At 38.9% G+C, this 17758-nt stretch overlaps 1 protein-coding gene across 3 annotated transcripts in view; it reads right to left on the bottom strand.

Annotated features, from left to right (window-relative positions):
• Positions 1-8682: 8682 nt before the first annotated feature.
• TRAK2 (trafficking kinesin protein 2) overlaps positions 8683-17758 on the bottom strand; it is a 63641-nt gene continuing 54565 nt past the window's right edge. For 2 of the 3 annotated variants that reach the window (XM_089916502.1, XM_022567406.3), the window contains 2 exons: positions 15382-15487; positions 8683-12855 (listed from right to left, as the gene is read on the bottom strand). In XM_089916502.1, coding sequence (XP_089772628.1) covers positions 12177-12855; positions 15382-15487 — 785 coding nt within the window. In that variant the 3' untranslated portion in view covers positions 8683-12176. The remainder of the gene's footprint in view (positions 12856-15381; positions 15488-17758) is intronic. The other variant, XM_022567407.3, reaches the window with a different exon arrangement.

Below are 17758 nucleotides of genomic sequence, written 5' to 3'. Positions count from 1 at the left end.
ACAATGAAGCTTATACTGAGGGCTTCACCACATGCAGTGGGAGTGGATAGCTGGGATTTCTCTCTAGTTTAATGAGTCAAATAGTTTTAATTAGAGAAAGAATCTAACTAGCTTTGCATATTAGAAAGATAATTTTGACTGCAGTGTAGAAAAAAACAATTGGAAGGGCCAAGATACGTATGAGGGAGGAAAATCAGTTAGGAGTCTGTGGCAGTGCCCAAATGAGGGAGTAGCAGTGGAGATGGAGAGAAAGAGGACACAAGAGGTCTTGGTGATTGAGGGAAAAGGAGGAGGCTATGATGATTCCTGGGTTTCTAGCTCAAGCAATTGAATAGATGGAGGGGCCATTTATTGAGATGGGAAAGTCTGGGGGACAGACAGGCTCAGGGGAGCTGGTCATGATTTCTTGGACTTGCTGAGTCTGAGATGCCAGGGAGACATCCAAGTGGTGAGGTCAGTTACAGAGCTTGTTAACATGTTTTGGGAGTTCAAAAGAAGAGTCTGGGCTATAAACACTTCAGGAGTCTTCAGAGTAGATCCTATTTTAAGCCAAGGCAGTGGATGAGATCACACAGGGAAAGGGTGTGTGTAAGAAGAGAAGAGGTTGAAAAAAAAAAAATCCCACAAGGACTCAGGGGCAAAAAATATACAGATCAATTTTCACTGCAAAGTAAAGGAGCTGTTACAGTGGAGGATTACTGGACTGAATGTCAATATTATGACATAGTGTGAGTGTGTTTTGTGTTTGGTAATTGCAATCGTTGCTTTTGTTGTGGTCATCCATTTACAATGCTTGGTGTCAGTTTATTTATCTCTTGTAAAAATAAAATACAGTATGTGTGTGTGTGAAAAAAAAAAAAAAGAAGAGAAGAGGCTCTAGAACAGAGCCCTGAGGATCACCAATGTTTATGACGGTATTTCTCAAAGTATGAACCATGTGCTAGTTAAAATATGTAAAACTACTACATGAATGAAAGTGGCTTAAAACAGAGAGGTTCATTAATTTCATGAAATACAAAGTCTGAGGTCAGGCTACCAGAGTTGATGTAGACTCAGAAATGTCATTGTAGAACTCGGTTCTTTCCATTTAATCTGTTAGCTCTTCTCCTTCTCTTCCTTATCACTGTCATTATATTCCAGAATATTTATTTTCAATAAATCTTCCTTTATACACATAATGAATATTTAACTAGTCAGCAGAGAAAATAAATATGTCTACATTTAAGATAAATCTTTACTCTCACAGATATGTTCTCTAGCCTTGGTGACTTGACTAATTAACAAATTAGTCTCTAAGTAAAGAAGATTTGATTTTAAGTGTGGAGAAACATAACATATTCACTGAAACCAAATGGACCATTTTTCAAATGCTAGGACTGACTCTACTTATTTGCACTTAGTTGGATTATTGTGTATTTTACGATTTGCATTATCATCTTATTACCATACGACACCTGCTATGGAGGAAAAATGTATTTTATGTGATTCATAAGGAACAGTTGGAGAAAATTGCCCTCCATTTGCAAATCTCTGTTGATACTTTGCAATAGTTACCAAAGTAAAGCTGAAGCATCAAAGTATGTATAAAGATCATACAAACTATATACAAAAAAAGAACTGGGTTCTCTCCATCTTTCTGTCATGCCAGCCTCAGTGTGTTGCTGGAGGGGAGCCTCGTGATTGCACTGTGGCTGCCACGACTCCAAGTACGATGAGCAGACTAGGTAGAGATGACTTCAAAAGCTAAAAGGAGGACTTCCCTGGTGGTCCCATGGTTAAGACTTCGCCTTCCAGTGCAGGGGGTGTAGGTTTGATCCCTGCGCGGGGAGCTAAGATCCCACATGCCTCACGGCCAAAAAACCAAAACATAAAACAGAAGCAATATTGTAAAAAATTCATTGAAGACTTTAAAAATGGTCCACGTCAGAAAAAAAAAAAAAAAAAAAACTAAAAGGGAGGGAGAGAAGTTACCAACAGAACAAGGGGATTGGATTTAGGAATTGGATATTTACCTTGAGTCTGTTTATTGCATGAAAATTTATATTTACCTGCTGTCTTACGATTAAAAAATAATAGGTAGGATTTGGGTCTTGTGTGGAGAGTGGCTGAAGAGAAAGATACAAAGGAAGTGGGTGCTGAAGGAAAACCCCAGCCACTTGACTTGGCCAAGGCTTAGCACTAATAACATTGGGATTTTTTCCCCTCCTTTCCTCTTTTTAGTCATTAGGACAACTTTGTTATCTCTAAAACAGCAGAAGGGAAGGAAATGAAAGTTTTTCAGAGCTAAATGTTCATTGCTCTTTCTTTGGTTGAACTTAGGGAAGTTTTGGCATTGCATAAAGGGCTCTTTCCAAAGACCCCGCAAGGGGACTGATGCTACTAACATTCTCAGTAACTTTCCCCAAAGCAATGTGCCTTAGTATTTGGAATGGAGGTGGAGGAGGCCAGAATACCAACAGTATAACCAAGTATAAGTTGAATAAATGAATGAGAGAAACTGTGACCTAACAATTCACATATGTCATCAAAATTAGTCTGCACACTGGCTGGGGAAATGGGCACCATCTTGTGTGACGCTGCAGCCCTCATGAAATGGCAAATGTGATCAGCTGGTGAGCATTTAGAGGCTTCCCGTTCGTGTGGCTCTATGAGAATATTCCCAGTGTGGAAAAGACAGTGTTCTCTTAAGGAGCTTGTCATTATTTTCAGTTCTCTTTGATCATTTCTTGTCTTTTAAGATCTGAGTTAAGGGTGCTATGCTAAATCCCACAGACTCATTGAGCAGTTTCCAAATGGCCCCTAGTCAGGGAGCCACAGGAATCATGCAGCAGCCTGCAGTGCCACCCTCACACCTAGAAAGAGAGGCCGTTGCCCTGAGCCCTGGGCTTTAGAGGGCTCTGCACATCACAGGTCTACACAAAACCCTAACTTTATTAAAGAACACATGGGCACTTGATTTTGAGCTCAGTTCTGGAATAGCAGGACCTGTAACCCTAAACATGCTTCCTCATGATTAACATCATCAGGCCCCAGGAGAATGCTTCTTCCCATCTCTTGCCCTTTATCTTTAGAACAAAAGATGACTGTGTCCACATGCTATGAAAGTTTCTGGGTTGTCCTGCTGCTAAGGTCAGAGGCCCTGCTTTGGAATTCAGGTAGAACTGGGGCAGGAGCAGTGAGGTGGGAGGAAAGGGAACTTGTCAAAAACACTCAGCATGAATGCACAGATTTACGCATAATGAGATAGCTGTTTCCCAGTGGTGCTGAGCATCCATTTTTTGCTTCTCATGTTTTCATTTGTAAATCCACAGGTACTCATATATTGGAGTACTACATATTATAGCTGAAGAGCATTTTGTGATATGGGTTCTGATTACCTTTAAATTGATATATATAGAGAGGTCTAGATGGAATGCAAATGAATCATGGCGCCGATTCTTCACATTATTGTATAGATCTAGCGATTGCTTTCAGAGATGGTAAAATAGCTTTATAAGTGGTAGTGAATTAAATGAAATTAAAATACTTTGTAAAATTTTCTGGCCCTTTTGTTGTAATGTCTGAATGTGATGTGAAGTTCTTTTAAACAACTTAGTGATTTTGCTGAGAAGGTAAGACAAATAAATTTAATGGAATAAAATTTTTTTACTTATTTGACATTTATATATATTTCTTCTAACATCTCACCTCACCTTTGGTGTGCTTCACTCATACTTTCTTATGTTAAAGAATAAAGCACTTCCTGCCTGTCAGCCAACAGTTGTGTTTTGGCATCTTCGCCATACCTGCACGACAATTGTTCACTTGAAAATTTTATGGCATTTTAGCCCTATTTCATAAAAACTAATGAAAAAAAGAAAAACCAATACTAGCATAACTCAAACATATAATAAAAACAGAGATGAAAGTCAACAGGATGCTGAAAGCCTCAAATCTTCAGCCTCATCAGGTATTTGAACTTAAAACACATCCATTGATAATCATTTGTGAAAGAAAACACAAAGATGCTGGGAATATCACTGAATTATCAAAGAAGTAGAGACTCATACTTTACTCATTTCTCACAAAATGTTCATATTGCTTTTTTTTAACTTTAATTTTTATACAGCAGGTTCTTATTAGTTATCTATTTTATACATATTAGTGTATACATGTCAATCCCACTCTTCCAGTTCATCCCTCCTGCCCCCCCCACATCCCCCCTTGGTGTTCATACGTTTGTTCTCTACATCTGTGTCTCTATTTATGCCTTGCAAACTGGTCCATCTGTACCATTTTTCTAGATTCCACATATATGTGTTAATATACGATATTTTTCTCTTTCTGACTTACTTCACTCTGTGACAGTCTCTAAGTCCATCCATGTCTCTAAAATGACCCAATTTCATTCCTTTTTATGGCTGAGCAATATTCCATTGCATATATGTACCACATCTTCTTTATCCATTCAACTGTTGATGGGCATTTAGGTTGCTTCCATGTCCTGGCTATTGTAAATAGAGCTGCAATGAACATTTTGGTACACGACTCTTTTTGAATTATGGTTTTCTCTGGGTATATGCCCAGTAGTGGGATTGCTGGGTCATATGGTAATTCTATTTTTAGTTTTTTAAGGAACCTCCATACTGTTCTCCATAGTGGCTGTATCAATTTACATTCCCACCAACAGTGCAAGAGGGTTCCCTTTTCTCTACACCCTCTCCAGCATTTGTTGTTTGTAGATTTTCTGATGATGGCCATTCTGACTGGTGTGAGGTGATACCTCATTGTAGTTTTGATTTGCATTTCTCTAATAATTAGTGATGTTGAGCAGCTTTTCATATGCCTGTTGACCATCTGCATGTCTTCTTTGGAGAAATGTCTATTTAGGTCTTCTGCCCATTTTTTGATTGGGTTGTTTTTCTAATATTGAGCTGCTTGAGCTGTTTATATATTTTGGAGATTAATCCTTTGTCTGTTGATTCATTTGCAACAGAGAAGAAAAAGAAATGAAAGGAATACAAATTGCAGAATTTGCAGAATTTCTCCCATTCTGAGGGTTGTCTTTTCATCTTGTTTATAGTTTCCTTTGCTGTGCAAAAGCTTTTAAGTTCCATTAGGTCCCATTTGTTTATTTTTGGTTTTATTTCCATTACTCTAGGAGGTGGATCAAAAAAGATCTTGCTGTGATTTATGTCAAAGAGTGTTCTTCCTATGTTTTCCTCTAAGAGTTTTATAGTGTCGGTCTTACATTTAGGTCTTTAATCCACTTTGAGTTTATTTTTGTGTATGGTGAGAGGGAGTGTTCTAATTTCATTCTTTTACATGTAGCTGTCCAGTTTTCCCAGCACCACTTATTGAAGAGGCTGTCTTTTCTCCATTGTATATCCTTGCCTCCTTTGTTATAGATTAGTTGACCATAGGTGCATGGGTTTAGCTCTGGGCTTTCTATCTTGCTCCATTGATCTATATTTCTGTTTTTGTGCCAGTACCATAGTGTCTTGATTACTGTAGCTTTGTAGTATAGTCTGAAGTCAGGGAGTCTGATTCCTCCAGCTTCATTTTTTTTCCCTCAAGATTGCTTTGGCTATTCAGGGTCTTTTGTGTCTCCACACAAATTTTAAGATTTTTTGTTCTAGTTCTGTAAAAAATGTCATTGGCAATTTGATAGGGATTGCATTGAATCTGTAGATTGCTTTGGGTAGTAAAGTCATTTTCACAATATTGATTCTTCCAATCCAAGAACATGGTATATCTCTCCATCTGTTTGTGTCATCTTTGATTTCTTTCATCAGTGTCTCATAGTTTTCTGAGTACCGGTCTTTTACCTCCTTAGGTAGGTTTATTCCTAGGTATTTTATTCTTTTTGTTGCAAGGGTGAATGGGATTGTTTCCTTATTTTCTCTTTCTGATCTTTTGTTGTTAGTGTATAGGAAAGCAAGTGATTTCTGGGCATTAATTTTGTATCCTGCAACTTTACCAGGTTCATTGATTAGCTCTAGTAGTTTTCTGGTGGCATCTTTAGGATTCTCTATGTATGGTATCATGTCACCTGCAAACAGTGACAGCTTTACTTCTTCTTTTTCCAATTTGTATTCCTTTCATTTCTTTTTCTTCTCTGATTGCCATGGCTAGGACTCCCAAAACTATGTTGAATAATAGTGGTGAGAGTGGACATCCTTGTCTTGTTCCTGATCTTAGAGGAAATGCTTTCAGTTTTTCACCATTGAGAATGATGTTTCCTGTTGGTTTGTCATATATGACCTTTATTATGTTGAGGTAGGTTCCCTCTATGTCCACCTTCTGGAGAGTTTTTATCATAAATGGGTGTTGAATTTTGTCAAAGGCTTTTTCTGCATCTATTGCGATGATATGATTTTTATTCTTCAATTTGTTAATATGGTGTATCACTGATTGATTTGCATATATTGAAGAATCTTTGCATCCCTGGGATAAATCCCATTTGATCATGGTGTATGATCCTTTTAATGTGTTGTTGGATTCTGTTTGCTAGTATTTTGTTGAGGATTTTTGCAACTACATTCATCAGTGATATCGGGCTGTAATTTTCTTTTTTTGTGATAGCTATGTCTGGTTTTGGTATTAGGATGATGGCGGCCTCATGGAATGAGTTTGGGAGTGTTCCTTCCTCTGCAATTTTTTGGAAGAGTTTGAGAAGGATGGGTGTTAGCTCTTCTCTAAATGTTTGATAGAATTCACCGGTGAAGCCATCTGGTCCTGGACTTTTGTTTGTTGGAAGATTTTTAATCACAGTTTCAATTTCATTATTTGTGATTGTTCTGTTCATATTTTCTATTTCTTCCTGGTTCAGTCTTGGAAGGTTATACCTTTCTAAGAATTTGTCCATTTCTTTCCTGTTGTCCATTTTATTGGCATAGAGTTGCTTGTAGTAGTCTCTTTGTATTTCTGTGGTGTCCATTGTATTGTCTCCTTTTTCATTTCTAATTTTATTGATTTGAGTCCTCTCCCTCTTTTTCATGATGAGTCTGGCTAAAGGTTTATCAATTTTGTTTAATTGCAAATGTTGGTGTGTTTAATATTGTCCCAGAGGTCTCTTAGGCTGTCTTCATTTATTTTCATTCTTTTTTTTTTATTCTCTTCCGTGGCAGTGAATTCCACCATTCTGTCTTCCAGGTCACTTATCCGTTCTGCCTCAGTTATTCTGCTATTGATTCCTTCTAGTGTATTTTTCACTTCAGTTATTGTATTGTTCATCTCTGTTTTCTTGTTCTTTAATTCTTCTAGGTCTTTGCTAAACGTTTCTTGCATCTTCTTGATCTTTGCCTCCATTCTTTTTCTGAGGTCCTGGATCATCTTCACTATCAATATTCTGAATTCTTTTTCTGGAAGCTTGCCTATCTCCACTTCATTTAATTGTTTTTCTGGGGTTTTATCTTGTTCCTTCATCTGGTACATAGTCCTCTGCCTTTTCATTTTGTCTTTCTGTGAATGTGGTTTTTGTTTCACAGGCTGCAGGATTGTAGTTCTTGCTTCTGCTGTCTGCCTTCTGGTGGATGAGGCTATCTAAGAGGCTTGTGCAAGTTTCCTGATGAGAGGGACTGGTGGTAGGTAGAGCTGGGTGTTGCTCTGGTGGGCAGAGCTCAGCAAAACTTTAATCCATTTGTCTGCTGATGGGCGGGGCTGAGTTCTCTCCCTGTTGGTTGTTTGGCCTGAGGCAACCCAGCACTGGAGGCTACAGGCTCTTTGGGGGTGCTAATGGTGGACTCCGGGAGGGCTCATGCCAAGGAGTACTTCCCAGAACTTCTGCTGCCAGTGTCCTTGACCCCATGGTGTCACAGCCACCCCCCACCTCTGTAGGAGACCTTCCAACACTAGCAGGTAGGTCTGGTTCAGTCTCCTATGGGGTCACTGCTCCTTCTCCCTGGGTCCTCATGCACACACTACTTTGTGTGTGCCCTCCAAGAGTGGAGTCTCTGTTTCCCCCAGTCCTGTCACACCAGTGGGTGGACTTCTGTGGTGTAATTGTTCTCCAGTTTGTGAGTCACCCACCCAGCGTTTATGGGATTTGATTTGTGATTGTGCCCTTACTACTGTCTCATTGCAGCTTCTCCTTTGTCTTTGGATGTGGGGTATCTTTTTTGGTGAGTTCCAGTGTCTTCCTGCCAATGATCATTCAGCAGTTAGTTGCAATTCCGGTGCTCTTGCAAGAGCGAGTGCATGTCCTTCTATTCCGCTATCTGGAACCAATCTCCATATTTCTAAATGGATATTAGATGAGTTTAAATTAATACATCAATTAAATTGTGAGAGAGAAAAGAGAACATCAAAGAACTTTTCTGTTAGAATCCAACAATTCTCAAATTTAATTTCTTGGAAACAGTTTCGTAATAGCTAAGAGTATCAATAGTAAATTGTGGACTATAAGTAATGAATTGCTTCATACTTCCTGAGTCTTTTCAAATTAAAGATCTGCATTGACTTTAGATTTTATTTTTTTGTTGCTGATACTTTGCTGAGGAAACAATATGGCTATTCTATTTTTTAAAATCTAAGAAAATAGAATAAGATGTTTACTACCCATGACTACTGTTGTTTTGTTTTTTCTGCTGTTTTGACAAATAGAGTTGTTTTCTGTACCAAAAACAACATAATGGAAAGGAAAGACTTAATGCAGGATTACCTGTGAAAAGAAATGGGACAAAAACACAGAAAGACAAATGAAAATTTAAGAAGATACTCATGTTTATTATCTGATTAACATTTGACAAAGCAAAGGTAGGTGCACAAAGAGCTCTTTGACAAAGTCAAGCCCCAGATATCAAACTACAATATCTCCCTGGCAGCCCCAGAGGGCACCATGCCACTCCCAGGTAGCTGTGCTGGCTATGCAACCACTCAGTGTAGATGTTGCTGTGTTGTACTTGGAGTACAGGCTTGCAGGCATCCGACATCAAAGGAGTGGGCTACTAAACACTAAGAGTTCTAGTTCCAGGTGTCAAAAGTCAATGTTATTACCAACAAGTACTAATTGTGTACCAGAATGGTCAGAAAAAATAACAGGCTTTCAATACTGTATAAAATACACCTTTTATAGAGAACAGGCTCTTGTTGTGAGCTGCCTTTAACTTATTTCCTCCCTTTGCCAAAGTCTGTTCATTCAGGTCAAATCAAGGACATATAGTACAAAATTTTTTAAAAAACTACTTTAACAATAGTCATTAACTTTTTTCCAAGACCCATGCCTAAGGCTATGTACATAAGATTTGGGATCATCATAATTCAGAAGAAATTTTAATTCTGAGTTCACAGGGAAGGTATCCCTCCTAGTAGATAATAGGATACTCAGAAATACCTGAGGTATAATCACTGAGACCCTTCAGAAGGAAAAAAAAGAATCAGAGTTCCCTATACTGGCATTAAAGTACATACACAGTTGATAAAGAAAAACTAAAATGTGAACAGTGCTAAAACATAACAGATAAATTAAGAAGGAACTTGCTACAAGGCTCCAGTTCTTACTATATTTTACACACAATTTCATTATAATAGAGATTCTCATTCTCAACCAAAAATGATTTTAGGTGGAAATTTCAAAAACAACAAAACCCAGTTTCAAAACAGGATTCATTTCTAGAGACGAGCATGCACCAGTTTCCAATCATTGTGTTTCTGGTGGAACAGCAACATCAATTTAATTTTCAAAAACCAAAGTCTGGTTCTCTTTAATCAGACAGGCTTATTTGGCTGTGAATATACCCTTGCCCTACCTCCAAAGTGACCATTTTAGCCTCGGTTATTTTAAAAGTATACTAACTATACAGAACACTCCAACATCTAGCTTAATTTTTATAGCTGTTTATATAATATACATAAAATCTGATAATTTAACACTTTGTACTGCTCTCTGGTCCTATATTTTCCTACTTCCTGATGTCTCTTGGAAACTGGTAACAGGAAGATTACTTTCTTAGAGAATAAATAAAAAGCTTAAAGCATTGTCTAAAATAAGCATCCCAGCATTACTTTATGAAGTAGAAACTCAAATATCATTTAAAATGTGAACTGGAATATTCTAGAAATTTAAACATCAGGAATTCTTCTGGTCCACATTCAGGGACATGTGCGTTCACTTACAGACCAGCTGGAATCCTTTCTGAACATCTTTGTGTATGGTCTGCTGATTTCAGAATGACTGAGCAAGGGGGAGAGAATGGGAAGAGGTCACTCTTTTTGTTTTTAAGAAGTTTATTTAGAAAAGTTTTATTAAAAGATTCTAAAAATCATGGAAAACTCACACATTTTACTCTTGCATGTGTGTTTTGAGCACATAGCTCTTCCTGAAGGAGAGGCAACTCAAGAGGAGAGAAGGAGCCTCCTCTGGCCTGTAACAGGTGTATGGATGGGAGCCATAGGAGTAACATGCCCATCAAGAATTCTGCAGAAAATTACCTTTCAGTTTAAGTCAGAACAAAGGAGCAAAACATTTGCTAATGAAGCAATGAAAAGACCAAGTAACATGCCTCCCATTTTCAAAAAGAACTAGCCCCCTCCTTCATCTTCTCTCCATAATGCCTTTCATGTAACAGCATTTCTTTCTCAACTGCATGGCCGAGATAAAGCCATGTCATCTGATGAGAAGCAGACCTTGGTCAGCAATGCTCAGAAAACAGATCTGTTTTTCCCAATTCACAGCCTTGCGTCACACTGCTGAAAGCTGAAACCTAATCCCGGAGTTTCACTTTGCCATTTCACATAATTAAAAAAGAGAAAAAAGGAATCCCAGAGAAAAAGAAAAAGCATTTGACTTTCCCATCGAAAAAAGTTCATTCTCTACTTCCGCGGGTATGAAGAAAAAGGCAGATGTTTTAATTTTATTTTATATTAAAAAAACACAATCTCAAAGAAAGCACCTGGGTTTTACTTCAGTTTATAATAATTTGCTGTGCCTGAGAACTTTTGTGCAAATATATGTCATCTTTCATTAAAAGTATGCATAGCACATTTTGGAAAAAGTTTAGTTGCAACCAACTTTCCTTCCAAAAATACTTACAAAGATAAATACACAACATTCTCTAATTCCTATTGATTGCACTTCTGGTTTAACCCATCCAGCCTCCAAGGAAATTTGAAAGACATGTACAGTAATTATGTTCATACACCTTTGCCAATGCACTTATTCAGAAGAAATATTCTGAAAACAAGTTTCCTTGGTTCCAATGTACCCATATCTTCCTTCTTAAAGTAAATCCCTCCTACCCCCCATTCGTGTTGTTTGGGGGGTTACTGTATAAAAATACAAATTAAAAAAATTAATCCTTGGGCTTCCCTGGTGGCGCAGTGGTTGAGAGTCCGTCTGCTGATGCAAGGGACACGGGTTCATGCCCTGGTCCGGGAAGATCCCACATGCCACGGAGCGGCTAGGCCCGTGAGCCATGGCCGCTGAGCCTGCGCGTCCGGAGCCTGTGCTCTGCAACAGGAGAGGCCACAACAGTGAGAGGCCCGTGTACCGCAAAAAAAAAAAACAAAAAAAAAAAACCCTTATTAATCACAAATGTAAAAGGAATGTGGATTATGTTTGGGATCCCAGTGGCTCAAAGGCCTGAAAACAGAAAGCAAAAAGGGAGTCTCCACTAGTCTGATCTTATGCAAAAGGTAAAATTCCTTGCTGATAATGCAGTGAGCGTACTCTTTGATGGAGGTGTAATTTAACCAGGCATTAACAGGGGCCAGCAGATAAGCCATCTCACTGTTGTCTCACTAACAGACTGAGTTTACTCCAGCAACCTTCTAGAACAGCTTTCTAAAGGTAACGGTCAAAGCTGCTCCTCCTTTTTTCCCATCTCCTAACCTGGGTCCTCCCTGCTTATGCTCACCAGAAGTAAATGTGCTAGCAAGTTCAGTATTTCTGGTATGTTCCAATATTACTGAATTTATTTTCCAGTCACTTTTTATTTTCAAGACAAGAAATACCAACTGGAGGACCACATTAAACATTTCTTCTTTCTCTGCTTCCAAACACTCATGACCTATTCATTTATACTTTCAATTTATCAGACAGACCTCATGCCAATTCTGTTTCCGTTCTTCCACTTTCCCCTTCCCACATTCACAACCCTTCTGCAACATTCCTTTTCTCTCAGACAAGACTACATGTATCAGTGCAAATCTTTCCTTCATGTGCTAACTTGTGTAAGAGGTCAGTCAACTGCTGAACCTCAGTCTTCCTTCAGGATATCCATTTTGGGTGATGATGTGCAAACTGGGGTGCCAAAGCTACCCATAATGACTGGAAGACTCTGATTCCTCCTCAGTCCACTCAATAAATTGCTACCTGAATTTAAATAGACAGCAGAGTTTGGTCTTTCAAGACCATTTTCTGCCTCTTGGCTTCTTCCATTTTCCTGGGCTGCAGGGGTCTTGATCACTCTGGCTATCCCCAGTCTTTTCAGCCTGTCCACTAAGTTCATCTTCAACTGGCCAACATCAGGAGGGTTTCGGGATGGTCTCAAGCCATACATCTCCTGGAGGAATGTTTCAGCTGGTCGGGAGGCCAAAAAATTTTCAGAGAGATGCACTCGAGGCTCAACGGGCAAAGGAGAAGGGCAAGGTGAGTGAGACGGTGAATTTGGTGGCGTGGAAGGGATAGCCAGGCCTCTAGGGAGAGGCTGGAGGAGGGGGTCCTCTGAAACTGGGCTGTGGTATGCTTTAGCAGAGATGCCTCGCTTTTGTAGAAGTTCGGCCAAGCTCATGGTGCCGCTGAAGGTTATGGTGGAATCTCGTCGGTTGGTGATGGATTCACCAATGCTGAGCCTATAGGACATAGCAGGAGAATTCACTGCTGTGTTTGATGAACTGCTACCACTACTTCCACAGGATAATGAAGTGAAGTCAGAGCTTTACACAGAAAGAAAAAAAAAAAAGCAGGAGAGAGAATTTAAGAATAAAAAGTAATCCCAAGTCAGCATTTAAGGTAATTACAGTAGTTATCCATAGTAAATATAGAGGAACAGGCAACACATCAGTATCTGAGGAATGAAAATTTTGATGTGTTACTTCAATGATTAGTTATTTGTAATTTAGTCATTAACTTATTGAAACATATTTCTTTTCACAGAATATGAGTTTACTGTACTTAGATAACTTTATTATTCTCAAATCATTACTTTATTATTCTTAAATTTTAACTCTAAAATATGTATCTGTGGAAATACAACTAAATTTTATAATTAAAAAATCAAAGAAATTTAAATATTGAAGAAAGTAAAGTTTAGAGATTTTTATTAACATATCCATTCCATAAAGTGAAATACACCAAGAGACAATAATCCGTGATTTAACAATTCTTCAACCTTTTAGAAAATACAATCTTTCATAATTAAACCGAAGACGGTTTTCTAAGGAGACACATTTCTTTTTAATCTGTCAATTTTATATTACTGAGAATAAAGTTCTAATTGTTAAACTTCCAAGAATGTTAATTCCAAAGAATAGTACTATAAGGATACCCATGGAACGAATTTTTCTCAATCTTGACTTAAAGCATGGGTTTCTGGGAAATTAAAAATAATTAAAAGCTTTGACAGCTATTAGAATCTTTCTTCTTATTCTATGTTTTGTTAAAAAGAAAAAAAACTAAATAAACAATCATGTACTCAAGGAAATGGTGATAGAATGGAGAGGGTACTTCTTTAGCAAATTATTCCCCCTTGAGCAAATGTTACCAGCATTTAATACATGAACTTTCACTTTAACACAAAATACTCAGAATATCTAGATATCAAGATTTATAAAGATTATGAACAAGATGCAAATTTAGGATTAATAAATAAACTTTCTAAAGTACCAACTTGTATTAAAGCAAACAACTTTGACGCCTTGGTTCTGATGTAATCTGTCTACTGTATTCCCAGTCTCCCACCTCCCTGGTCCTACTTTACTGTAGAATTGCCCGTCTTTTCCTAAACTGTTCATGTCACTACCATACCAAATGATGGTATCAACCTGTATTGAGAGCCTCCTCAGGAACCAATTTTATAAAACCTGCTATCTTGTTGACTATAAGAACAATGTAGAAAAATTGCAGGTATGCCTGTAGACTTTATTGAGGTCTTTATAGGATACCACCCAAATGCTTCCCTAAAGTCAATTTGCTTCTATCTTACAAACACTGTGAATCATAATGTTATTTCCCTCTACACTGGCAGCTAAAAAGCTAAGACTCAAATACATGGCTCACCTTACTTAGCAAGTATATAAGACTTTATAGTACAATTTATACACTAGGTGTATTCCTCTATCCATTTTATATCCTTACTCTTGATTCTTTTTTGCTTCATTTTTCTTCTCTACTTCTAGTTAACATTATCCTGCAAAGTTCTACATATCTCTGGAAATTGCCTTAGATTCTTTTTGGAATTGGTAGGACAGAAATTTCAGCAATATTGCTTATTGTTCTAATCTGTGTAGTAAATAATTTGGACTGCCCAGAGGGTTCTGGCTTTGCCCTCAGCTTCTGGGAGGTAATCTATGCCATGGCTGCTAGAAGTGTGTTTGTTCAGGATGGAGCCTGGCCACACTAGATCTTGGAGTGGACCTGGCCACACCCAATAGCTGTAGGATGGGGACTGGCCATGCCAGGAAGACTAACCATGTGATTTAGGGTGGAAGCTTTGCGTCAGTGGACCTGGAGGTGAGTTATTATAGTTATAGTGAGTTATAGCTATATAGGTAATCAATCAATCATGCCTTACACAGTGAAGCCTCAGTAAAAAAAATCTGGACACTAAGGCTCGGGTGAGCTTCCCTGGTTGGCAATACTCTGTGTGCACTATCAAACACTGATACCAGGAAAGTAATGATTCCTAAGGACAGGGAGGTTTCATGTGCGGAACCCTCCCAGACTCTGACTTATGTGTCTCTTCCTTTGGCTAATTTTATCCTGTAACCTTTCCCTGTAATAAACAGTAACCACGTGCATAACAGCTTTCAGTGAGTTCTGTGAGTCCTTCTAGAAAATTTATCAAACAAGAGCATGGTTTTGGGAAGCCCCTGAACTTGCAGGTCATATCAGAAATGAGGGCAGTCTTGTGCAGAGGACTAGTCCCTCCAATCTTGCAGTCTGGCTAACTCTGGGTATAGTTTCAGCTGGGTCATTTACTACCTGCCTGCCCTTGGACCAGTCACCTGAACTTTCTACGCCTCATTTTCTCATTTAGACACTACATACTCGCTTGGCTTGCCTACTTCAAAGAGTTATAATGATCAAATGAGAAAATACAATGTGAAAATATTCTAAAGACAAATTATCACAGGACATTAATTAAAATTCTGGGAATTAAAATGACAGTAATTTAAAAAAGAAATTCAAGAAAACAGAGTTGAGGAAAGAAGTAAGGCCTCATATTGCCCAGCCCCTCTTACCTGGGGGTAACCTGAGTAATATCAGAAGGATGTAATATCCTACAGGTGGTGAAGGTGAATGTTGAGTTTGTGCAGGAGAGACACTTTCCTGGGTTTGAGGTTGCAGCTGAAGTAGACAGTTTTAGGGAATCAAACACAAAATTGAAAGACTAGGTTAATAATGTAAAAAGTTCGTCATTACTATTAATAATACAGCATTTATCTGGTGCCTTTTATAAAAAAATTCCCAAATCTAGAAATGAAATATACATATTTCATTTTTTCCCCATGAATTTATTTATTTATTTATTTTTGGCTGCGTTGGGTCTTCGTTGCTGTGTGTGGGCTTTCTCTAGTTGTGGCGAGTAGGGGCTACTCTTCGTTGTGGTGTGCGAGCTTCTCATTGCAGTGGCTTCTCTTGTTGTGGAGAAGGGCTTCTAGGCACGTGGGCTTCAGTAGTTGTGGCACACAGGCTCAGTAGTTGTGGCTCGCAGGCTCTAGAGCGCAGGCTCAGTAGTTGTAGTGCACGGGCTTAGTTGCTCCCCAGCATGTGGGATCTTCCCGGACCAGGGCTGGAACCTGTGTCCCCTGCATTGGCAGGCGGATTCTTAACCACTGTGCCACCAGGGAAGCCCTACATATTGTATTAGTATCCACTGGTTAGTATGTAGCTGAATCCTTCCAATAATTTGAAACTGTAATTCAAAAGGATTTAATATAGCTTAGAAACAAGAGAAAAACACATTCTGAAAAAATACATTAGAAAAAAAAAACCAAACCAAGAACTAGTCGTCCAATCTTTCTAGCCAAACTATCTACTCCAGTGGTTCTCGAAGTGTTGTTTGCACTTTGTGTGTCTACAGGTCAAAACTACTTTCATAGCAATGTTAAGATGCTATCTGCCTTTTTGACTGGGTTGGCACTTGCACTGCTGGTGCAAAAGTAATAGTGGGTAAAGCTGCTGGCTCCGTAGCACAAATCAAGGCAATGGCACCAAACTGTACTAGTATTCATCACTATTGTCCAATTACAGTAGGAAAAAAAAAGCCAAATTCATATCAGAACGTCCTGATGAAGCAGTAAAAATTATATATTAAATCTTGACCCTTGGGGGACTTCTCTGGTGGCGCAGTGGTTAAGAATCCGCCTGCCAGGGGCTTCCCTAGTGGCGCAGTAGTTAAGAATCCGCCTGCCAATGCAGGGGACATGGGTTCAAGCCCTGATCCAGGAAGATCCCACAAGCCACGGAGCAACTAAGTCCGTGCGCCACAACTACTGAGCCTGTGTTCTAGAGCCCACGAGCCACAACTACTGAGCTCATGCGCCTCATCTACTGAAGCCCATGCGCTCTAGAGCCCATGCTCCGCAACAAGAGAAGCCACCGCAATGAGAAGCCCGCACACCACAATGAAGAGTAGCCCCGGCTCACTGCAACTAGAGAAAGCCCGTGCACAGCAATGAAGACCCAACATAGCCAAAAATAATAAATAAATAAAAATAAAATAAATTTATATATATAAAAAAAATCTTGACCCTTGGGCTTCCCTGGTGGCACAGTGGTTAAGAATCCACCTGCCAAGGCAGGGAACACGGGTTCGAGCCCTGGTCCGGGAAGGTCCCACATGCCGCGGAGCAACTAAGCCCATGTGCCGCAACTATTGAGCCTGTGCTCTAGAGCCCGTGAGCCACAACTACTGAGCCTACATGCCACAACTACTGAAGCCCGCGTGCCTAGAGCCCATGCTCCACAATAAGAGAAGCCACTGCAATGAGAAGTCCGCACACCGCAATGTAGAGTAACCCCTGCTCGCTGCAACTAGAGGAAGCCTGCGTGCAGCAATGAAGACCCAGAGCAGCCAAAAATAAATAAATAAATAAATTTAAAAAAAAACCTTGACCCTTGAAACTTTTTAATATTCTGTGTGATGAAATGGGAAGCATTAAGCACTCTGCTTTATACAGAGATACAATGGTTATCTAGAGGAAAAGCACATATGCAATTTTTACATTTTTTTCACAGAACACCATTTTTACTTGAAAGAACAATTAATACAAAAACTACAGTTATTCAGACTTGGATATTTGGCAACATTTTCTTGAAAAAGAATGTAGTGAGCCTGTCTCTTCAAGAAAATAGCTGACAGGATTTGCTGCCAGTGACGAAATTTGAGCTTTCAAGTGAAAATAAGTGTTTTGGTAGACTTGTATCCATCGCTGAGAGCTTGAAAGCTTCCTAATACAAAAAGACTTACCCAATGAGACAGGTGGTGATATATATGATTTTAATATATTCTATAATGAAATGGGTCAACATTTGGAAGATCTGCATAACTCAGTGAACCAATATTTTCCAAATGACCAATGCATTATGTTAACAAAATCATGCATGGGTAAAAGA

Source organism: Delphinapterus leucas, chromosome 8 (genome assembly GCF_059928025.1).
Source record: "Delphinapterus leucas isolate spDelLeu-1000000601 "Yukka" chromosome 8, BTC_Dleu_Yukka2, whole genome shotgun sequence".
In the NCBI taxonomy this organism is placed as follows: domain Eukaryota; kingdom Metazoa; phylum Chordata; class Mammalia; order Artiodactyla; family Monodontidae; genus Delphinapterus; species Delphinapterus leucas.
The sequence above is the reverse complement of the archived record's forward strand: the minus strand, read 5'-3'. Positions and strand labels throughout refer to the sequence as shown.